The sequence below is a fragment of the Citrus sinensis genome, chromosome 6 (assembly GCF_022201045.2).
Source record: "Citrus sinensis cultivar Valencia sweet orange chromosome 6, DVS_A1.0, whole genome shotgun sequence".
NCBI classification, from domain to species: domain Eukaryota; kingdom Viridiplantae; phylum Streptophyta; class Magnoliopsida; order Sapindales; family Rutaceae; genus Citrus; species Citrus sinensis.
In genome coordinates this window covers 14,942,690-14,967,829 of record NC_068561.1, presented here as the reverse complement: position 1 = coordinate 14,967,829, position 25,140 = coordinate 14,942,690, and the positions used below count along the sequence as shown (strand labels likewise).

Below are 25,140 nucleotides of genomic sequence, written 5' to 3'. Positions count from 1 at the left end.
CTTGCACTTTACTTGATGTTTTCAATTGTAGTGGAGGAAATTTGTTATAACTCGTGGAGTGTAAAATGAAAATTTTATTTAATAAAATTATAAACATCAACTTTTTCTTAGCAACCAAAGTTAATATTTAACAATTATAGGTAAAAAAGCACACCACCTCACTCTCATTCTCACGCACACTCAACTCCCTTGAAATCTCTCATGATAACTCAAGCCAATAGTTCAGCACATCCATAATAGGGTTGGCAAAACCCCGAGCCGGGTCCGAATATCGCAATGACTGGACCAATTTTTTATTACCTATATTGTGATAAAACATTTCCAGTTAATGTAAAATACCAAAGCAAATAATGGAAATGGAGTACAGAATACCTCTATCTATTGTTCATGATTCACAGTCTGAAGTACTTACACTACCGACACAAGAATGTTTTGTACCTCAGTTTTGTTTATCTATTTATTCTAATTATTAGGTGTTGTATTGTTATAGAAATAAATGGCCTTTCTACATGTTCTTTTATATATATATATATATATGTATGTATGTATTAACGCTCTCGGATCTCTCGGCGTTATCAATTGCAGAATCAATTTCTCGAATCAGATTCTTATCGAAACTCCGCTGAGTGGAAAATTATAGAAACGGAATGAAACTGGACCGGTTCATCAGAATGTGCTTCTCAATGCTTTGGACGGTGGAAACTACACTTCGAAAGGTTCTTTTTGCCGGAGGAAATACAGCCGAAACAGCTCTGAGATGTGCCATTTGCTTTTATTTCTCTTTTGGTACAAATAAATTAAGAATAAAGCAGGAGGGAACTCGAGGGCTTTAGCGGATTTATGGAAAGATTTAAGATTCTCGCTTGATATGAATTTCTGCTGTGTATAAATTCATTTTCATGCTGCGAACTGGCGTCACGTGGAGCATTTGGAGGGATTCTCTCCCTAAAAGAAAAATTTATGTGAAATAGGCGGAGCAGGCGCACTACTTTGGTAGATTTTGCAATAAGATTTTTAAATTAAATAATATAATTTTAAAATAAAAAAATTTGTTGTACTACAATACTCATCAAATTTACGAGATGGCGGTGCAACAGTTACAATTACAACTAAGCTTCTCTCTGAAAATCTATTTTTATAAAGCATCAGAATTTTCTTTTATTTGAATTTCCTTGAATTTTTAAAGATATTATGTCTTATATGATACGAGTTACTTTTGAGAGTCGACAACTAACCAACACCTTACCATAATTTTTTTTTTTTTTAAAGAAAAATTTTCTTTTCACGTTGATACATCTAAAATTGTTGTAAAAACTGCAGTAATTATACCATTACAAATTGTGGTAATTTTTTAAATTCACTTCAAAATGTGGAATATATGATAATGGTATAATATTACCATAACAATTTGAGAAAAAAGTAGCCACAGAAACCCTTCGATGCTGTTAGCACATAGCATGGCCTTCGATATAAGTAAGTTTGGAACATTCAGAGTAAAAGCGAGATAAATCTGAAACTGCAAATTGTTCTCCAAATGGTCTAAAATTATTAAGCACAAAGAATAAGTGCGAAGTTCAACACAGTTTCAACGTCCATCACGGCTATGCTTAAGACTTTTCCTTCCGAACACTGATTGTCGTCATATTGCTCATATCTCACCGTCCCATAAATCTTCAAGAGTCCTGAATACACCATAAGTTTCATGGACAAAGGAAGTCCCTCTTAGAAGTCTAGCCTGCAAAATTGAACAAAACTTTTCAGGAAAAGTGTCTCCGAGGCAATGCCTCGTACCAACATCATATATCCTTAAAAGAGCGAGATCAGTTCAGTCACCCAACTAAAACATGGTTAAAGCGTTATATAGGAGGCCAAACACTAGTTTTGCCGCTAAGACGAATTATAAATGGATTTGATACAGTACAACTTTATGATCATTTTAATAAAGTAACAAGAAGGGTCATAGTTATTATGTCACAGCTACTTGCCTGCTCAATTCCTGAAAACTTGGCTAGTAAGTCCTCGGGTATAGACCAGTCAAAGACATCCAAGTTCTCCTTCATCCGTACTTCATTTGTGCTCTTGGGAAGCACACTGTTACCCATTTGCAGACCCCAGCGGAGACAAACTTGTGCGGGAGTTTTGCCTAATTTCTCAGCAACCATATTCACAACTGGATGCTTGAGGACATCACTCTTGATCCATGTTGTGCCAGGAGAACCCAATGGGGAATACCCCTGACAGAAAAATAAAAATGAAGCTTATTTCAAGAAATCAAAGTAAAAATGAAAGCTTCACAATCACAAGTAGGTAAAGAAATATGGAATTAAAAAACAGGCTAACAGAAGTTTTGTCTGCTCACAGATAGGTGAACTCCCTTGGATTTACAGAATTCACGAAGCTTTTGCTGCTGCCATGAAGGATGGCATTCCACTTGGTTAACAGCAGGAGGCACACGTGCCACTTCCAACAAATCTCCAAGCTTCTTTGTAGAAAAATTGCTTACTCCGATCGCTCGAGCCTTGCCAGAGTCATAAAGTGCCTCCATTGCTTTCCACGTGCTAGGTATATCTGGTTTATCAAGGTTTTCTGGCTTGAAGCCAACAGACCCCTTCTTCATCTTAACTGGCCAGTGCATCTTCAAATTTTGAATAGTCAGGTAGTTAACTTTAGAACAGCATCCTCAATAGTCAACAATTTATTAGTATAGTCTAAACAAGAAGATAAATACTACGTAATTTCTACTATCAATCTCTAGACTAGATAAAAACTAGGTAACTAGGCTAAGGGATCAAGTAAAGCATACAAGGTATAGATCAAGGTAGTCAATCTGTAAGTCCCGCAAAGTTCTGTCCAATGCCTCTGGTACATCTTCTGGTTCATGATAAGCATTCCTGCAAATAATCTCGGATTTAGACATCATAGAGAACTATTGTTGGATTTTAATATAAGATTAAATTCAATACGCTATCCCACCCAGCACCACAGAACAATCATCAAAAAATTTGAAGTCAATGTATTAAACAGTTCTCAATTATATATACTCCTACTCAATATTAAAAATAAAGTAAAACAAACCAGAGTTTAGAGGTAATCCACAAATCCTCACGCTTGACAACAGCATCTTCAAAAAACTTCTTCAGCACCAAACCAATCTGTGATAAAGAAAGATAAGGTCAGAATTAAATACAGTGCTTGCAACAGTTGAGTGCTTTTTTCCCCCAACAGGAATAGTTAAGCATTTTCTCACCATCAACTAAAAAAGATCACAATAGTAAGAAGCAAGATAGCAGCTCTTGGAACACATTCAAAAAACACCCCCCCCCAAAAAGAACAACACACTTTTTTTGTGGGATGAGAATGGACAATCATAATTTAATCATGGCGAACACAAATTATGGAGAAACTGATCTCAAGCACTTGCAGTGAAATCGTTATACGATGTACAAATCATCTTTTGCATTAATTCATATAAAATGTCACAATCAACATGAAATACAACACAGTAAGCATTAGAGATTCAAAAAAAAAAAAAGAAAAGAAAAGGCGGACGTCTAGCTTTTGTAAACAGAAACAAAAATAGATAGGTGCTGAGCAGAGTACCCAAAGAAAAGTAAAAAAAGTATATATAACTATAAATATATCTCATAAAGATTATAGGAAAATGGGGTGATGAAAATCGTTTTGTAGTGACAATGACAGGGGATGAACAACAACAAATTTGCAAGAATAATACAGTGTGTTTACCTCCTTTTCATTGCCGTAAATTTGAGCACAATCAATATGTCGGTATCCAGCCTGCATTGATCAACAAACAAACATGTTTAGATTTTTCCGATATAATTTATTATTTTCGAGTTATTTCTTAGGAAATTGTATCCAAACTTTTAATTTTTTTTATATTTCATTTTTATAACTCTCAACTTTGGCAATTAAACCAAAAAAAAAAAAAATTGCAACAACAATTTCGAAATCAATGAGGTCCTAAAAGCTCCTAACACAACAAAGCGTTAAAAGAAACAGAAAGTAAAGAAAGAAAAATTGGGAAAAACCTTGATGGCGGCAGCAACGGCGTTGCCGACGACACCAGGATCAGACTGCCACGTGCCTAATCCAACGGACGGGATTTTGGCTCCGGTGTTCAGCACGAAGTGTCGAATCTCATTTGCCATTTTCGAAAGCTAAGCGTTAGAGAGAGAGAGCAATGAGCAAAAAAGCGTGAGCGAATGAGTGGACCAGAGGTAAAAGCAGGCACCGGCCGGCCTTTTATATAACGAAGGAGAGAATCTTAACTTGGATTCTAGTAGTAGCATGAAGGCGGGAGGTGCGAGAAATTTCTTCATTAGCGCGCTGCCACGTGTGAAACGCCTTTCGTGCCAACACAAATCTTTCGCGATCGTTGATTATTTAAAAAAAACAAATGGGAAGTTTGACCGAGTGATTGTTGACTAAAACAATGAGATACCGTGACCCAAATACACGTGCGGTACAAAGTTTGCTCGTGTAGAGGAGAAGTACCCTTTTTCCGTTTCCCAAAGCTTTTATTCGTTCGTCCATTTTAGTGGGCCACCCACTTACACGCACTTGATCTCTGGGTTATATACCACTTTGTCACTGATTCGATATTTTTTTTTTTTTTAATTTTGGAAGAACGGACTGAACGCGCGCGTATAAGAGCAGTGCTAGGTGTACAGAAGCACTGGAGAAAAATGCGAGAATTTTTTTTTCTCTCTCTATCCACTCATATTTTTTATATATTTTTTTTATTTCTTCTTTCTTTCTCTCGTGTTTTTCTTTATCAAGTATTTTCCCGCACATAATAAGTTTTAGCTTCTGTTTTTAAAGTCTCAAGTGTCGGTTAGTATTTGGTAGTAAGTTAGAAGGGAGGACGGATATGTGAATAAATTGTGTTTGGAAGGGACGATTCTATTCACTACCTTTTGTGTTTCTGTAGTTGCGTAACTCATTAAACCCTCTTTTTGTTTCAATTGAAGAGACGCTTTTTATTAGTAAAAAGTTCAGTTTGGGAGTACTACTAAATCATACAGTTTTGTTTGCCTTGGAAAGCATTTTGTGTTTGGTTGTGACTAAACAAAAAGGTGGATTTAGATAGTTTTGATAACATTATTGAAATTTGGATATGTAATTAAATCTATCAAAATAAGTTCATTTATGGGGTGGAGGTATTTTAATCCACCAAAATGTTTTTCCACACTTATTTACTCAATAAAAGTATTACTAAAATTTCAAAATTTAGATTTTACTCTATAAGTCCACTAAAATACTAAATTTTGTAACTTGATTTGAAAATTTTATTTAACTTTTTATTCGTACGAATCTTGATTAAATAATATGTCAAAATCAAGTCGAAATTCCATCCGAATCAAAACTATAACAACGATTATGATCCCATCGTAGTTTTGGATTTCGATAACATATTAACCTGTCTTGAAATCTGATAAACTTCTTTTGTTTCTTTTTCTTTTTTTCTTTTTTTTTCTTGGTTTCTGTAATTGTTGGTTTCTGAACTGAGGAGTCATTTTTTATGACTATGTAGGTTAAACTTGCTATGTAAGTATAAAATTAGTTCTTTAATTAAATAATTTGTTCATGATGATAATTTATAGAGAGGGACTATTTGGATCCACCAAAGTACTCTTTAAACATATTTACTTATTATACTCACTATTAAAAATTAAAAATAAAATTTATACTCTGCACACCCACCTAAATACAAAAACCAACCTTTTAAAACTAATTTCTTATGTTATTAATAATTTTTTTACGAACTCATTACAGTTATTTACAAACCGGTTAGTCAAAAACATGAAATTGAAATTGAATTTACTATCCATTGAACAAACTTGCTTGATTTGTATGATTATTATTGTAGCAGTTAAACAAAAATCGATTCAAATGTGCAAATAAAAATGGCTTAAAACATTATAGTAAATTGGGAAATTATCATTCATATACCTTAAATTTGCATTTTTATCAAAAATACTACAACACTTTTAAGGGTTTACTAATCGTCCACCTTAAATTGACAAAAGTTATCTGCCGACCACTAAACCATTAGCCGTCGTTTGAAAATTAACGGAACTATAGTGAATTGACGATTTTACCCTTAAAAATTATCACTTGTATACCCTTAAAATCTCTTATTATTATTTATATACCCTTAAATTATCACTTGTATCATATGAAAATACCAGATTACCCATCTGACGTCATCATATTTAAGTGGTAACTAACGGTTTGGTAAACGATAGATACATTTTGTCAACTTAGAATGAACGACCGATATACCCTGAAAGTGTTGTAGTAAATTTGATAACGGAGTAAACTAAGGGTATATGATTAAAAATCCCCAATTTTCGTGGGAAAAAAGATGTTGATAATTGATGCAAGATGGGAAAAATGTGCTAAAGTAATTATTATATGAAACAGATGCAAGACTAGAATACTTTTTTTTTAACTTTCTTGTGGTATACTTAACAGTAAGTAACACAATTGGTTAGTTAGTAATAAAAATTTTTATTCAAAAATAGGTATATTGAGTATTTTGGTGGGTTCGAATAACTTATCCCTAATTTATATTATCAATATTTTAATAATAAAAAATTTCGTTAAAAAGTGGGTCTACAAAATATTTTGTTGAGTTCTCAAATAGCCTCATCTTTTGATATGTTATTGAAATTTGGATATGTATTGGAATTTATCGAAATAGACATTGTATATATAGTTTTCAAATTAATTATGAGAAAAATATAAATTTGATTGCACAACCTATACAAACAATTCTTTAAGAGTAATTTATACCCTACCCCTAAATGAATTGACATTTTACACTGCACCCCCAAAAGATTTGACTCGTTGCACTACGCCCCCAATTCCGTTAATTTTTCAGTTATTTCTAACGGCTCCATCTGACTTTTGATTGAATGACAAAAATGCCCCTCTATATGAATTCAAATAAATTTAATTACACAAAACCTAGTCCAACATTTTATATTTACGTTAATACCCTCCAATAAAAGGTTCATTAGAGAGCACATGCCTTTTTAAAAAAAAATCAAAATTTTAAGCTCATTTAATTTTTTTAAAGGTTTTTATTTCAATTACAATAAAGAAAAAACTTCTTGTTACATATACATTGTCACCACTATTATTTTTCCTTTAATTTTAAAAAAAATTATTTCAATTGCAATAAAGAGAATTTTTATTAAAATTAATTTAAGGAAAGAACTTCCAATTTTACTCCACCGTTAAACTTAACGGAGAAAATAACGGAATTGGGGGCGCGGTACAACGAGTCAAATCTTTTGGGGGCGCGGTGCAAAATGTTAATTTATTTGGGGGTAGGGTATAAATTACTCATTATTTACCAATAAAATTATTAAAATTTAATTATTTAAAAAAGGACAAATCAAATGGTAGCACGTGTCACGAGCAACCGACAGTTATACCACGACATCAATGGCGTCAGAGTCTTTTTTCAAGATCTATAAGATCATATTTTAAAACAAAGCAATGTTGGAGGCTGATGTGTGACAACCTATTTTAATTCGGCGATGCTGATGAAACAAAGGTATGTGTATAATGCTTAATATGGATTCTTTTGTTCGCTAGAGTTCTAAAGGCACAATATTCTACGAATAGTTCTTTTCTGCAAGCTCACGTAGGGAGTAGGGAGTAACCCTGTTAAGGCGAAGTTTGCTTTGGGGGCATGAAATATTGTAGCTGGGCATATGTTGGCATATATTTTTATGGATGAGGGGCTCTCAACCTCTTTATTTGGCTATCCACTCGAATTTGATTCATGAAGAGGTAAGGGATTAAAAATTATATTTAGACTCTGACCACTCTATCTTTAAAGATAAATTATATTTTTTAAAAATCATGTATGACTATATTTCAAAGTTAAAATCAGCCTATTTAATTGTTCTATGTTAAAAAATAATGTAATATAGTTCTTTTAACATTAGGCCAACCTCAACCACAAGGGCTTGGCTCAGTGGCTAGAGCCACTCTCTCATAAGTGTGAGAGAAGTGGTTCAAACCCCACATACACATTGTAGAGGTTTAATTTAAATTTCATTATTCAAAGCTTGAGTGAATGCAATCTTTCTCCCAAGAGTGGAGTTGACGTCCCTCCTCGAATATTTAAGAGGGTTAAAATCTGGGCAATACCATATAAGATTTGATGGAGTTGACGTCTCTCTTCCTCGAATATTTGAGAGCGTTAAAATTTGGGCAGTACCATATAAGATTTGATGGAGTTGACATCTCTCCTTGAATATTTGAAAGGGTTAAAATCTGGGCGGTGCCATATAAGATTTGATGTAGATGTTGTAGGGTTAAAACCAAAAACTCTTTTTTTGTTTTTGTTTTCCACGAGTTTCCTTGCGTTTTCGATCAAACCCTCTCGCAAAAGGATTTTAACAACATTTTTGTGATGTTAGTAGATGTTATTTGAATCGTTCCCTTTCTATTCGTGTCAGCATTTCGTATAGAAGTTATTATGTCACCAATAATGTCCTTGCCCATGATAAACTGAAAATTTTGTTGCTTCGGAATTTTGATATAATCAACATGTTCTTTTTTTTTTATAAAAATTATTAAAAGTATATGCTTAAGACATACTCTACTAAATTTTGATTTATCTATTTTATTTTCATATTATCACTATATCGCGGTCCCCTCTTATAATACTTCAGAATATTTGAGAGAGTTAAAATCTGAGCGATGCCATATAAGATTTGATGGAGTTGACGTCTTTCCTCGAATATTTGAGAGCGTTAAAATCTGAGTTGTGCCATATAAGATTTGATGTAAATTGGTCTCAATAATTGTATGGCATCCCTCGAATATAGTCTTTCTCCCAAGAGTGGAGTTGACCTCGAATATTTGAGAGGGTTAAAATCTGGGCGGTACTATATAAGATTTGATGTAAACTGGTCTCAGTAATTGTATGATTGTAAATATCATGAGCAATAGCCTCTTAAAAAAAAAAATTAGGCCAACCTCCCCCTTTCCCCGGGATTGATAGCCTAAGTTGGATTTTGTCTTGGCGCGGCTGGGGGCCCGTGTTGACCGACATTCTACAAGCATGGGCTTGGCTTGGTAGGTTGTGTTGAGCCAACCGCAAGTAAGCTAAATGTCACGGGATGAGTTTTGTTGCGCAGCAACCCGTGCGGCACTTAGACGACTTCTAGCACGCAAGTCGCTAAGTAAGCCTTTCCGAACTTCTCAACTAGCTAAGCAAGAATGCTTTGAGGAAATGCTAGGAGAATGAAGAACGTAATGACCAAATATAATTATATTACACACTTAAAAGTATGTTACAAAAGAGTTTTAAAAGAGATGTAGAGAGCTTTTGTGTGTTGTGTTTGTGTTGGGTGGTGTGGTGATTGTTTTACAAATGAGGAGTGCCCACCCATATTTATAGGTGTGGGAGTGCTAGGTCTAGAGAGTTCCTACCCACTTGCATAAATATCTAGGGACTTATGTGGAGAATCCTAGAAACTTCTAGCTTATGTACAATTTGTAGAAAATTTTAGGTCTTGGGCCATGGTGGGTGATTTACTAACTGCACCTTGGATGGGTTGTTATGTTAGTGGCCCATTTCTAAGCGCAACCCGCTTTTAAGTACATCTCGCTTGATTGTTAAGCGCATCCTGCTTATGAGCGCACTCCACTTCGAGGCGGACTTTTGCTGATGGACCCATGTACGCAGAATTAACCTCCGATTGCGGGAGATTTGAGCGGCCCGTGACATAAAGCCTTCCTATGTTGTGTTATGTCTTGCCTCTGGACATCTTGACTTGGTCCGTGGATCCTATGTTGACATTAGCATATTAGCAGTGCAACCCCCCACGAACAAATTAAAATATAATAACACTAGAGGTGGCCAATGGGCCATGCCGTACTAGCTTGACCTATCAAAGGAAGGTCATGCATGTTCATGTTCGTGTTCGTGTCGTGCTGCCCCTAAGAAAAAAAGTCTGATAAAATTTTTTCTTTTTATTTTTTAAGAGCGCATGCCAAGTTGTTGGTATATGTTTTCAAGCTTATTTACCTTTTTGAGTTCATGTGCTTTTTATTCAAATTTGATAAAATACAAAATTCAAAATTTAAGTCCATATTCAATTATAATAAACTAATAATAGTAAGAGAATGTAATATTAATTATTAAGTTTGACCATATGCATTAGAATTATTTTTTAATACTTAACAACAATAACAATAATAAAATTTTCTTAAGAGTTAACTTAATTGTTAACTCAGACTTACATAGAGTCATAAATTATAATTCATAATAATATTAATACATATTTATAAATCATGATATTTATAATTTTATTTATTAAAATCATGATATCAATTATTTATTTAATAAATTGTAAACATAAATTAATTATAGTATTTTTTAACTAATAATTATATGAATTTAGAAAACATGCACTAATAAATATATTAAAAGATTCAATTTCAAGTTATTTGTAAAATCATAAAATTTAAAGTTTACATGTGCTTATTGCGGGTATTTTCCATGCCGTGCTTTAGCCCATTTCTAATCGTGTCATGCTTTTAAGGTCCGCGTACTTAAAATTCTAAGCCTGACCCAGCTCACGTGCGTGCCGTGCCACGCCGTGCCACGTACCGTTCAGCCCATTGGCCATATTTAAATGGCGCCACCAAATTAGGGAAAAAGGAAAAATTCTGTAGGACCTATTGAAAGAATAGTAATATAATGGATGCATGATGCATCTTATAATAATCTTTATGTACATTTTATTTACAGAATAACATATGTGGCCTTTGATTTTAAGTAAATTTAAGAAGCACACATATACAACAAATATACTTCTTATTCTTAGATTCTATTAATTGAGAAGCAACCCAAGATCAGTGGTTGAGATTGAGTGTCACATGGATTGCCAACTTGGCAATTAATTTGTCGCAAGCACGTAAGGAACTCTCCCATTGCATGCTTAGTGGTAAGATTAATAAAATTAATTTTTCGTTATATTTTCTTTCATTTTCTATCTAGGTTAATTACCAAACAGCATCATCTTAATCATTTTAGGTTTTGTTGATGCCGAAAAACGACTTCAACAATTGAATTTGTTTCTTTTGGGAGATTACAGAGTAAATCCAAGCTCAAACGCCAATCTAATCACAATTTTCTATACCTGCCAACGAAAAAACACGGTTAGGATACGCTTTTCGGCATAAATCCTCTAATGCTTAAGTTAGAAATTATGTATATAGGGAGAAAAATGAGAATGAAGAATTGTGAATGAATTCAAGTAAGACAATTTTCCGGTTGAGGGGCTGAAAATCTTGTAAAGAAAGTTAAGGTTTAAACTTGTAGAAGCTTTGGCTCATTTTGCTAACCCCCTCCTCAGTGGTCCTTTCCAGCTTAAATAGGCCCTTGGTCGTGGGTGGTTACCATCTTAACTTCCGCCCACTTTCTTCAACAGTTGCACGTGGTTATCAGTTGGAGGTGGTTTAAATAAATCGTGGCACACAACTTTCCTAGAAATTAGGCCACGTTATCTTAACCAATAGCTTTATATGTCAAGCTAATTCTCGGGTCAGACAAATAAATTTCGAGGTCGAATTTCTTCACTTTCAGATCGGATTGTTGACTTTCTTGGTCGCTCATATAGGCTTAAGGTTGTATTCTTAAACCAGGTCATTCACATAAATCTTAGGTTGTACTTGTAAACCATGTCGCCAACATAGGCTCCAGGTTGTACTTACGAGGTCGGGTCGACAACAATAAGTTCTGAGTAGATTGGGGTCGACTATATTTCTAGACTTTTTAGAAAAATCCAATGCAAACACCAGTCCCTTAGTTTTCAATACTAGAATCATTGCCGGTGTTGGAAACTAATTATTTAAAAGCAGAAAAATTTTCTCAAACTCAACACCAGTCCCCTAGTTTTCAATACCGAGAAGGTAAGATCGGTGTTGGAAACTTGAATAAAAATAATTAGGCAATCAATAACAATATGATGACAGAAAGTAATGAGTATGCAAGCCTTTTATTTTATTATAAAGCTAATTGTTAAATTAAGGAAGATAAAAAAGAAAAAGTGAGATAAGTAATAAAGCAGAGAAAATGGATTAAACTTGCTAAGTAATTAAAAATAAAAGCAAGAAATGAGTGCGAATTTATAACTAGCAAAGATGTAATGAATAAAAGTAGAATAAAGTTAAAATAGCAAAATGAAAATGAAAGAGGAATGCATCATGGGCATCATGTGTGGCCTAGGCGAGTAAATAAAGTAAAATCAAATAAAGAGAATTTGAAATTTGAATAGCAAATACCGTGCCTGACTGCAGCGATCTGACAAATCAGCCACACCCCACAATATCATAATTGTCCGTTCTCTACAGCCATGATTTTAATGACTTGTTTTTCTTGATTATTATTATTGTCATGCCTGCGCTTTATGTTTATCGTCTCGTAGAAGCTTTACCTAGGTTTTCTCTCCTCTCGAACTTGTGCAGCTGATTTTGGGTAGCTCGTCTTTATTAGCATGAATGAATGGCACACGAGTCTTGGTGAGTTTAGTTTTCCTCTCCTTTATCTTCTTTCCTTTTTTTTTTTAAACCAAATCTGGATAAACATGTATTGAAACCAAACTTTTTTTTTTTTTTGCAAATGTCGGGCTCATAGTAGTGTGTATTATTGATGTAGTGAATATTGTGTCGCTTGCTTTTGTCATTCCTGCATACTATAGAATCCATTTGGGTTTGTAAACAACTCTGGTGAGTTGCCTCGTTTCAAGCATTATCTGGTTGTTGCATTCTTGTATTTATGAATGTGAAGTTGACTGCGCATTGGGATTGTAGTGATGTGTACTGTGTTGTGTGTAAGCTTTGATAAGTAAAGTAAAGTGGTGTCGGTAGTAAAGGGTTGCTGCCATTTAGTTGGGTTGACAGTGGAGGTATTGATGCATTGTGTATTGGCGTGGAATGAGGAATTAGGTTTTTAAGCGTACATATTAGGCAATAATGAAATTTAGGGATGATAATGATTCCCTTTATAGTATTCAATCGAGAATGGGGGTTGGGGAAAACGGAGGAAATAGTGAAGCTGAGTTAAATGATAGTGCGATAGAGAATTGTTCCGAGAGAGCAAGAAGTAAAATACATGGGCAAGCTAGTGGCGAATCTAATACACAACTTAGTGATGATGGGGATGATTATAAAGAATATGGTGTAAACATAATAAACTTTGATACAACAAAAAAAAGACATTAAAGAGTTAAGAAAGGAATATCACATTCCCGACGGTATTATGCTAAGGTTATTGGGGGAAGATGAGATGGCCAGTAAACTGGGTCATAGAGAAACCGCAATTTATATGGAGATGTTTAAACTAAGTTTCAGGTTGCCAATTCAACCTTATTTTGCCCGGATGTTAGTGAGGTTGGGTCTGAGTCCTGGTCAGCTTGATCCAAATGGTTGGAGGATTTTAGGCAGTATGCATATTGTGTGGGCCGAACAGAACAAGGTTGAACAATGTTTTAAGGAATTCACGCACTTGTATTTTTGTAATGAAGTCACTAAAGGGTCAAGGAAAGATAGAAGAGCTCGAGCGTACGTTGTCTAAAGCCAAGCTCAATAATGAGAAGATGGCAAACAAGTGAGATCGACTTAAACAGGACCTCGATGCTCGGAATGACGAAAATGCCCAACTAACGGAAGACTTGGTAATAGAGAAACGATCCAATGCGAACAAATCACTAAAGGGTCAAGGAAAGATAGAAGAGCTTGAGCGTGCATTGTCCAAAGCCAAGCTCAATAATGAGAAGATGGCAAACGAGTGAGATTAGCTTAAGCAGGACCTCGATGCTCGGAATGACGAAAATGCCCAACTAGTGGAAGACTTGGTAACGGAGAAATGATCCAATACGAACAAAGACTCCAAGATTGCCGAACTTAGTCATGAGTTTGAGAAAGTCAAGTTAGAGGTGGATCAACGCATCCGGTCAGAGAAAAAACTATTAAAAGCTGACGTCATTCAGACGTGCATTGAGTTATTTCAAGAAAAACATCTGGACATGGATTTTCAGTGGATGTTGACAGCTTATGTGAGCAAAGAGAAAGCTAGGAAGAAATCTTTAGGTACGAGCCAAGAAGAGATCCATAACCAAGTGCTTGAGGGCGGTGAGGTCGGGATCAAGGGTGAGACTTCCCTAACCAATAGAGTTGTTGAAGGCTAAGATGAAACTTCCTACGTGAATTCATTTTCCTTATCATGGTGTTTGTTATGTATAGGCCATGAACTTGTGTAGACTTTTGTTGGAACTTTAATTTCCTTTTGTATATGGATAACCGCCATTCAACCCGTACTCTTACTCTTTTTGTTTGCTCGGGCCTATCAATGTTTGGATTCCATAGATTGCAAACCAGTTTGAACTTTTGCAATTGCACAAATTTATCTTAATCCCCAAGATAAATGTCAATACTACGGCTGACCTCAACAAGATAATGGTTGACCTCATCAAAATAGAAAATTGTAGAACTTAAATGTTAAGCTTATGGCCGACCTCAACAGGGAAATGGCCGACCTCAATAAAATTGAAAATTGGAGAACTCAAATATTAAGCTCATGGTTGATCTGAACAAGGAAATGGCTGACCTCACAAAATAAAAAATTGTAGAACTTAAATGTTAAGTTTATGGCCGACCTCAATAAGGCAATGGCCGACCTCACCTCAACCAAATTAAAAATTATAGAACTTAAATGTTAAGCTTACAGTCGACCTCAATAAGGCAATGACCGACCTTAACAAAATTGAAAATTGTAGAACTTAAATGTGAAGCTTGTGACCAACCTCAACAAGGTAAGGACCAACCTCAACAAAATTAGAAATTCAAAAACTTAAATATTAAGCTTACGACCGACCTCAATCTTAATAAGATTGGATAGATTTTTTCACGATGGACCTTAATAACGTCTAAAAATACCGATCCCAATCCCAATAAGATTGGATAAATTTTTTCACGTTGGACCTTAATAAAGCCAAATGTTGATCTCAATCTCAATAAGATTGGATAAATTTTTTCACGTTGGACCTCAATAAGATCCAAAAATGCCGATCTCAATCTCAATAAAATTAGATGAATTTTTCACGTTGAACCTCAATAAGGCCCAAAAATGCCGATTTCAATCTCAATAAGATTAGATAAACTTTTTCACGTTAGACTTCAATAAGGCAAAAAAATGTCGATCTCGATCTCAATAAGATTGGATAAATTTTTCACGTTGGACCTCAATAAGGCCCAAAAATGCCGATCTTAAGCTTAATAAGATTTGATAAATTTTTTCACGTTACACCTCAATAAGGCCAAAAAATGTCGATCTCAATGTCAATAAGATTGAAAAAAAATTTCACATTGGACCTTAATAAGGTCTAAAAAATACCGATCTCAATCTCAATAAGATTGGATAAGTTTTTTTTTTCACGCTGGACCTCAATAAGGCCCAAGTGTCTATCTCGATCTCAAATAAGACCGGTCACAAGTAGATAAGAAATAAAGTTACACTTCTGAATAACCTCATTGATATTAATATAGTAAAAATTACAGAATTAAACACATAAAAAATTGAAATAATAAAGAATCAAACTTTCCTAGCATATTTAAAGAAAACAAACAAACATGAACATCATAAATGAGATTGGCCTACTGATAGTACTTTTGTAGGTGCTCTGCATTCCATGTTTTGCGGACAACCCTACCCTCTGGATAACCTAACTTCTATGCGTCATTGCCAAATAAGTGTAGTACTTTGTATGGTCCTTCCCAGCTTGGCCCCAGAACTCCATCAGCTGGCTTTTTAGTTGATTGGTTGATTTTACGGAGCACCAAGTCCCCCTCCTAAAATTGTCGTAGCGGGACATTCTTGTTGTAGAACTTAGCCACTTTTTGCTGGTAAATTGCTGCTCGACCTCTTGCTACCTCTCTCTTCTCATCAAGCAAATCTAAATCCAACAACATTTATTCCATGTTTATTGTCTCATCATAATATTTTTTGCGGTGTGTCTTCATGCCAACCTCAGCTAGGATTACCACCTTATGTCCGAAAGCAAGTGAGAATTGAGTCTCCCCCGTTGAAGTCTTCACGGTCGTTCTATAGGCTCACATTACTCCTGGAAGCTCATCCACCCAAGCCCCCTTCTTCTCACCCAACATTTTCTTCAACAACTGCTTTATAGTTTTGTTCACCGCTTCCACTTGTCTGTTTGCCTTCGGATGAGCAGGTAAGCTAAACCGAAGTTTAATGCCGAGCTGAGCACAAAACTTTTTGAAATTCTCATTATTGAACTGGGTTCCATTATCGGTGATAATAGCTTGCAATAGGCCATATCTGCAAATCACATTCCTCCATATAAAATCGGTTGTTTGTTTCTTAGTTATTTTTTGAAGCGGTTCAACTTCAATCCACTTGGTAAAGCAGTCAGTGGCCACCATTGCGTATTTCATTTGGCCTCTCCCGGTCGGAATAGGTCCGATGAGATCTACTCCCCATTGTGCAAATGGTCAAGTGCTCGCCATTGTCATAATATTTTCTGGTGGCTGTCTTGCAATTACAGCAAACCTCTGGCATTCATCGCTTCTCCAGAATAACTCTTGCGCATCTTCATGCCTGGTCGGCTAAAAATAACATTGCCTTATTATTTTATGGGCTAATACCCCACCTTCGTCGTGATATCCAAAAATTCCCTCGTGCACCTCTCTTATCACATAGTTGGCATCAGCCGAGCCCAAACATCACAGGTAAGGTAAAATATAATATCTCCTATAAAGTACGCCTTCAATAATGGAGTAACGTGTTGCCTGGCATCGCAGCCTTCTTGCCTCTACTTTATCTTGAGGTTATTCCCCAAATTCAATATACCTCATGATAGGCACCATCCAGCTCTTCTCATCTTTTACCATACAAACTTCCATCTCGAGATCAGCTATACATGGCTTTGAAACTGATTCCAATGAGATTCCTCGTGGGAACTTTGGGCATTCCGCAGCTGTCAGTCTTGCTATATAATCTGCTCGGTAATTCTCTCCCCTCAGAACTTGCTCCATTGTAACTTGATCAAAACTACCCCATAGCTATAGGGTTTTGCTCAAATACTTGGACACGTTCTCACTTTTGGCCTGAAATGTACAATTCAAGTGGTTCACTACCAGTTGTAAGTCACTCTTCACCTTCAAATGTTGAGCCCCAAATGCCCTTACTAATTTTAGACCCATAATAAGAGCTTTGTATTCTGCTTTATTGTTTGTAGGATGAAACTCATACTTGAGAGTGTAGCATACTTCTTCTTGGTCTGGCAAAACCAGTACAATTCCCCCACATGACCCTTCTGGGTTTGCAGCTCTATTTACATTAACCTCCCATACATCATTCTTCTTTTCTGCCTCTTTAATCTCCTGCTCGGCATCTATTTCTTTACTCCCTTCACTACAATCATTAATGAAGTCGACCAGAGCCTGTGCTTTAATTGCAGACCTCGGTCGGTAATTGATGTCGAATTCATTTAGTTCTATGACCACTTACCTAGTCTACCTGAAATGTCCGGTTTGTGCAAAATTTGTCTCAAAGGTTGATTGGTGACGACCACGATCTCATGACCTCGAAAGTATGGCCTCAGCTTTCTTGCGGCTACAACTAAAGCCATTGCCCACTTTTCTGTAATAGGATATCTTACTTCCGCCCTTGTAAGAGATCTGCTCGTGTAGTATATCGGATGTTGGACTCCACCTTCTTCTTTCACCAGGACCGAGCTAGTTGAATAATTTGAAACCGCCAAGTAGAGCAAGAGAATATCACCCACTGAGGGCTTAGCCAAAGTTAGTACGTTGGCCAAATACGCCTTTAATTGTTGAAATGTTGTCTCACATTCTTCTGAACATCTCAATCTTTTTCCTTTCTTCATCAATTCAAAAAACGGATGGCATTTATCTAATGCTTTCGAAATGAACCTGCTCAGCGCAGCTACTTTCCCAGCTATACTCTAAACATCTTTAAGACCCTTCGGTGACCTCATCTTGAAAATGACCTCTATTTTTTTCGGATTGGCTTCTATCCCCATTTGACAAACCAAGAAGCCCAAAATTTTCCCTGATTCCACTCCAAAGGCACATTTTTCCAGATTCAACTTCATCTGATTCTTTTAGTTATCATGTCATCTACATATACCTCCATCATTTTACCAATCAAGCCCTTGAAAAGCTTATTTACCAACCTTTGATAAGTAGCTCCTGCATTTTTTAATCCGAATGGCATCACATAGTAGCAATACAATCCTTGGTCGGTCACAAAAGCGGTCTTTTCTTCATCTACTTAGACATACGAATCTGGTTGTATCCTGAGAATGCGTCCATAAAACTCATCAAGCCATGCCCGGCTGTTGAATTCACTAACTGATCAATCTTTGGGAGAGGGAAACTATCTTTAGGACAAGCTTTGTTGAGGTCGGTAAAGTCTACACACATCCTCCATTTTTCATTCGCCTTTTTAACCATTAGCATATTCGAAACCCATTCCGGATAATTCATTTTCCTTATAAACCCCGCTTTTAACAATTTATCTACCTCATCATGGATAGCCTCATACCTTTTCTGGTTGAACATTATTCTTTTCTGCTTCACAGGGTTATGTCTTTTATCTATAGCCAACCGGTGATACATAATTCATGGGTCTATTCCCGGCATATCTTCATGGCTCCAAGAAAATATGTCATTATACTCCACCAATAAATTCTGAAGCTCATTGGAAATGTCATCCGTAATCTTTATTCCTACTCTTACTACTCTGCTCGGATCATCTTCACTTACTGGCACTTGTTTCATTTCTTCGTTAGGTCGTTGTTGGCATAACCTATTCTCAGCTCGTGGATCGATACTTGTGATCTGCATGGATTCTCTCGCAGTTGTAGCGTAACAACTTCGAGCCACTTGTTGCTGGCCCCTCATCACTCCAACTCCACCTTGAACTCTAAACTTCACACATTGCATGTGGGTTGAGCTCACCGCTCTTACTATCCTATTGAACGGTCTGCCCAAAATAACTTGATAAGGGCTCGGCTAATCAACTACCACCCATGTCACCATCATTGTCTTTTGTAGTAGGCTGGACCTAATTATCAGTGGCAAGTCAATCAACCCAAGGGGAATCAGCTCAGCTCCGCCAAACCCCTTTAGCGATGTTCTGACCACATCAAGCCTGAGGTCTCCTATTTGTAGGTCGTCTAGAGTTTGCTTAAACAAGATGTCGACCGAGCTTCCCCCATCTACAAGAGCCCGGTTTAATTCTTGCCCTGCCAAGGCAACATTCACTACAAACGCATCCTCATGTGGATGTACGACCGCTTCCTCGTCCTCATCTGTGAACATGATTGGCACCCTTTGAGCCTGCTACTTCTTTGGTGCTGAAATATTAAAATTCACCTCATAACTTTTTAATGAGTATCTGCCATAATTTCTCCTTGAGCAGTTTGAGTCTCCTGCTAGGGTCGGCCCTCCCATAATCATCATCGCTACATTATCTCTTATGTCTCCTCTTCTCCCACCTCTTCCTTGGTCATCCACATACTCCTTTAAATGTTGATTTTGCACTAGCCACTTAATCCGTTCTTTCAAGTCTATACAATCTGCAGTTCCATGTCGGACACCTTGTGAAACTCGCAATACTTGTGGCGAGCACTTCCGCCCAGACCCCTTACAATCAGCTTTGGTGGTGTTAATAACCCCTTATCTTTTATTGCAACATATATTTCTGCTCTGCTCGTGTTTAGTGGTGTGTATCTTCCACTCTGCTCTAATAAGTTTACCCCATGGTCAGATCTCGATCATCTCCGGTCTACAGGTGGTGGCAATCTATTGTAGCATCTTACTCGGTTCTCCCGCTGGTTCCTCTTATAATTATTTCCTTCATCTCGGCATCTTCTTACTAATGAGATTTTTCTTCTTTCACGATTTCTTTCCCAATCTTGAACCGGCCTTTTTGGTTGTTTGTAATTGAACAACCCTCTGTCGTAATGATGCCTATTATCCGTGTTCATCATCGAGCTATACTCAAAGTTATCTCCTCTCCTTCTCAGGTCTCCCCTTCTCACCGGACTCCATGTCTGCATTTTCACTCTCCTATTTTCTTCCTCTGCATCTTCAGTTTTCATATCTAATTTTGCCTGGTCGTACGCCTTAGCATATGTTGTTATCCCCTAACTATATAAGTTATTCCACAATCGATTGATTCTCAACCCCTTCTTTAATCCCTCCAGAGCATCCGGATGATCAAAGGTCCCTAGATCAGTAACTTTCTTATGATACCTGGTCACAAAGCTCCTCAAACTTTCAAATTCTCCTTGGACCAATTTTTTTCAATCTGCTCGTATCTTGCTCTGGTATGCATGAACTTCTAAAATGCACAACGAAAAGTTCACATAACTCCTTGAAATTTCCTATGCTTCACTTATTTAATCTCCGGTACCACTCCCGTGCTTGTCCTTCTAAGGTTAAAGGAAAAACACGACACCTTTAAAAATCATTCAAACCTTGAATCCCGATCATCTCATTAAACTTCACCACGTGATGATTTATTTTTCCTTTATACACCAAGGTTGGAACCACATACTTGGGTGGCAAAGTTACTGCCATCACTTCACGTACCAAGGGGTACTCGTCATCAAGTAACAACCTTCCTACCACTTTCTTACCCTCTATTTTCACCTATAATGCCTCTAAAGTTTTTTGAAATTTCAGCATTCGCTGCTCGAGCTCATTTGCTCGTTGGGGGTCTCTCAGCTCTTCCCTCTTCCTTTCTTGATTCAAGTCATTGATTCTCCCCCTCAATTCACTTGTTCTTCTGCACTTTTATTCTCTTGTCGTACCCCAACTTGTGGTGGTCCCATCCCGCTCTGCTGCTCACCACCAAGCTCTTCCCTCTCTCGTACTCCACTACCTTCTAGATCACTAGCTTGAACGTGAGCCCCTCTGACTTGGGCATCAACCAGCCCCCTGATCATCTCTTCAAATCGTGTCATTTGCCTCTCGATCCCTTATCTCCATCTCTTATCTGCCGTGGCATTCATTTCCTCCGCCAATTGGCGCAAGGTCTGCATATCTTCGTCATTATCATCCATCGCTATTTCGTAATCTGATAGCCTCCTCCTTCTAAATCTTCAAACGTATGGCTTTTCGCACCGTTCCCCACAGACAACGCCAAAATGATGCCGAAAAACGACCTCAACAACTTAATTTGTTTCTTTTGGGGATTACAGCTCGAATCCAAGCTCAAACGCCAGTCTAATCACAATTTTCTATACCTACCAACCAGAAAACACGGTTAGGATACGCCGGTGGGGTTCCGGCGTAAATCCTCTGATGCTTAAGTTAGAAATTATGTATATATGGAGAAAAATGAGAATGAAGAATTGTGAATGAATTCAAGTAAGACAATTTTCCGGTTGAGGGGCTGAAAATCTTGTAAAGAAAGTTAATGTTTAAACTTGTAGAAGCTTTGGTTCATTTTGCTAACCCCCTCCTCAGTGGCCCTTTCCAACTTAAATATGCCCTTGGTCGTGGGTGATTACCACCTTAACTTCTGCCCACTTTCTTCAACAATTGCACGTGGTTATCAGTTAGAGGTGGTTTAAATAGATCGTGTTACACAACTTGCCTAGAAATTAGGCCACATTATCTTAACCAATAGCTTTCTATGTTAAGCTAATTCTCGGGTCGGACAAATAAATTTTGAAGTCGGATTTCTTTACTTCGAGGTCGGATTTCTTTACTTCCATATCGGACTGTTGACTTTCCCAGTCGCTCATATAGGCTTTAGGTTGTATTCTTAAATCAGGTCATTCACATAAATCTCATGTCGTACTTGTAAACCAAGTCACTAACATAGGCTCGAAGTTGTACTTATGAGGTCGGCTCGACATTATAAAATATTATAAACTTAATTTGTTGTGTTTCATTTGGTCTGGCAAAATAAACAACTACTTTAATGCGAAATATCCTACACGTAAAACATAATAGGATATTTGTGAATTATACAAAAATTAACAAATAATTTTTACATTCATCATCAATAAATGAGTTGACATATGATATTAAAATTCCAGTTAGAACTTTAATATTGAGATTTTTAATATTATTATAAAAAAAATGGCCTGAAATTATTCAACACAAAGAAAACATGCGCATATACATAAAATTTCAGTTTGATTTAAATGCATCGCATGGCTATCCTCATGCCTTATTAAGCATCCTGGCTAAATTTACACGTCCAAAAACAGATCATCACTTATATCTCACCATCCCACAGTTCTTCAAGAGACTTGTATGGACCATAGGTTTCATGGACGAAAAAGTGCTCCATAGTGAATAGCTTAGCCTGCTCAATTTCAGAAAACTTGGCAAACAAATCCTCAGGGATAGACCAGCCGAAGACATCAAAATTGTCTTTGATCCTTGCTTCATTTGCAGACTTGGGCAGCACGCTGTAACCCATTTGAAGTACCCAGCGAATACAAACTTGTCCAGGAGTTTTGCCTAATTTCTCCGCAACCATTTTTATAACCGGATGCTTCAGCACATCGCTCTTGAACCATGGTGAGCCTGGGGAACCCATTGGGGAGTATCCCTGCATGATCACAAACATAATATGAACGAAGTTAATTTACCTTAAGAATTGAATCCAATCAAGTAAACTGATTAAGGGGGCCCCAAAAAAAAAAAAAAACTCACAGATACGTGAATCCCTTTGGATTTGCAAAATTCATGTAGCTTTTCCTGGTGCCATCCAGGGTGGCATTCCACTTGGTTAACAGCAGGAGTAACACGGGCAACTTTCAATAAATCCTGAAGCTTCTTTACAGAGAAATTACTAACTCCGATAGCTCGAGCCTTGCCAGAATCATAAAGTGCCTCCATTGCTTTCCATGTGCTTGGTATATCTGGTTGAAGAAGGTCTTCGGGATTGAGGCTTATAAATCCCTTCTTCGTTCGCACTGGCCAGTGCACCTACATAAAGGAAACGGTCTTATATCTGTATTAGAAACTATGAGGTAAGGGATCTTGTACTTCCATAATATTGTAAATGAGTTTTACACAATATTGTTAAACTGTTTACATCAATAGTGTAAAAGTCTATCTGGCACTTTACTAAAGTGCAGAATCCGTAGAATACTTTTTAAAAACTCGCTCGTATTTGTATTATATAAAAGGTAAAATAGATATGGTAACTTAATTTGTATAATTTCCATGGAGCATGCATGTACTATACATACGAGGTACAAATCCACGTAATCAATCTGCAAGTCCTGCAAAGTTCTGTCCATTGCCTTTGGTACATCTTCTGGTGCATGATCACAACACCTACGAACAATACACAGTACAAACCAAAAGCATCTACTGGGTTTTCATATGTGATTACGAGAGGCCATGTGACATGAGTCCTTGCAAGAACATGCGTGTTCTCGATTGTCAAGAGAATATTAATTAACTTAAAACTAACCAGAGCTTGGAGGTGATCCATAGATCCTCACGCTTGATCACTCCATCTTCAAACAGTTTCTTCAGCTCGGTACCAATCTACAACATGCACAAATATTGAACTGCATTAATTAATGACATACTATTGTGATTAATAAAAATACAGTACAAGTGGAGTGAGAATCACATGTTTTTAATTACGTTCAGGGGAAAAGGATATATACCCGTTTTGAAGAATTATATAATTAACTTTGCACAGCTAATATATTGTAATTAATTACCTCCTTTTCATTGCCATAGAAATAAGCACAATCGATATGACGGTATCCAGCCTGCTGCAATCGACGGGCAAAAAATAATAAACAGCTGACAGCTAAACATTTGATAGAATTTAATTGCAATAAATTTTAAAGAAAACGTGCGAACCTTGATGGCAATAGCAATGGCTTCGGCAACAACACCATGTTGAGCCTGCCATGTGCCTAATCCGATAGGCGGCATTTTGGCTCCATTGTTCAACTCGAAGTATTGAACGTTATCGTTTGCTATTTGGTCCATTTCCCAAGTTATGTGTGTGAAATGACCAGGGGCAGTGAGTGATCACTGGCCTTTTAATTTGTGGAGAGATGAGATTGAATTTGCGGGGAGATGGCAGAAATTTTCATATTCATGGAAAGAAATTGGAAAAAAATCTTTGGGTGAGAAGCCAATTATCTGCGGGGACCGGATAAGAAATAATAATATGTGGTTTAGACTTTTTCCCCCCCCAAATTTTGGTCATCTAAAATTTGATTATTATTACAAATTTTTAATTTTCAAATCCCTCAAACACTGGGTTTTTTGATATTCTCTTAATAATCACTTTCAGCAAAATTCAACTTTATTTTGGAGAGATTTGAAAATGGAATAAATGCAAAGGCAATCGCGTAGTTTCTGTATTTTTCTAAAAGAATAGTTTTTATATTTTTCTAAACAAGTATTGTCAGGTATCTTAATATTTGATTCTCAACTTAAGTGTTAATTATTATAATATTAATTTATTCAATGGCTTATTATAAGCAAAATTTTAATTTAATTGGCCATTCGACTTCAAATCTAAGAAGATAAGAGATTAAAAAATAAATTTAATTTTTGTTCACCTAATTTTTTTTAATAGTAGTAATAGTAGTAGTAGTAGTAGTAATTAATAAAAACAATTATTTTGTGATAAATAAATATTTGATTAATGATGAAATTCATTATCCATCAAATAAGTTAAACATGATATTCAAATTCAAGTTGACATATGAATCAAAACACTTAATAGTTTCGGGAATCCATTATCCGTGGAAATATATTATTGATTTTGATAATTGATTGGATATAGCGATGGGTTTATTATCAATAATCGTGAATATTGATTAAAAATAAAAGAAACAAGGAATGCAACTAGTATGAAGTTGTTTTAATTTAATTAAAGTTTTCGGTTCGAAGTTTAAAAATGCAACTGTGTTAAATATTTGTTAGGAGAACTTTGCCGCCCTCGTGGTCTTACTTGGCTTGAATATGAATTAGTCGAAATTCCATGTGGTTTTTAAATATCAGATAGTTTAATATAAAAAAAAATAAAAATAA

General features: G+C 36.3%; 2 protein-coding genes across 3 annotated transcripts; both read right to left on the bottom strand.

The window, feature by feature from the left end:
* Positions 1–1,420: 1,420 nt before the first annotated feature.
* LOC102618598 (NADPH-dependent aldo-keto reductase, chloroplastic-like) lies at positions 1,421–4,276 on the bottom strand. The gene is made up of 7 exons (XM_006493518.4): positions 4,050–4,276; positions 3,745–3,795; positions 3,076–3,152; positions 2,804–2,891; positions 2,360–2,635; positions 1,986–2,234; positions 1,421–1,735 (listed from the first exon to the last, which is right to left on the bottom strand). The coding sequence occupies exons 1-7, from the start codon at positions 4,167–4,169 to the stop codon at positions 1,649–1,651; spliced, it is 948 nt and encodes a 315-aa protein (XP_006493581.1). The 5' UTR covers positions 4,170–4,276; the 3' UTR covers positions 1,421–1,648.
* Positions 4,277–22,154: 17,878 nt separating this feature from the next.
* On the bottom strand, positions 22,155–24,253 carry LOC102618121 (NADPH-dependent aldo-keto reductase, chloroplastic-like). 2 transcript variants are annotated; one of them, XM_006493516.4, is made up of 6 exons: positions 23,953–24,253; positions 23,808–23,861; positions 23,549–23,625; positions 23,322–23,409; positions 22,780–23,055; positions 22,155–22,675 (listed from the first exon to the last, which is right to left on the bottom strand). In XM_006493516.4, exons 1-6 carry the CDS (start codon positions 24,082–24,084, stop codon positions 22,337–22,339), a joined length of 966 nt encoding a protein of 321 aa, XP_006493579.1. In that variant the 5' UTR covers positions 24,085–24,253; the 3' UTR covers positions 22,155–22,336. The 2 variants fall into 2 exon arrangements, with proteins under 2 accessions (XP_006493579.1, XP_006493580.1); XM_006493517.4 differs by having other exon boundaries at positions 23,808–23,858.
* Positions 24,254–25,140: the final 887 nt, after the last annotated feature.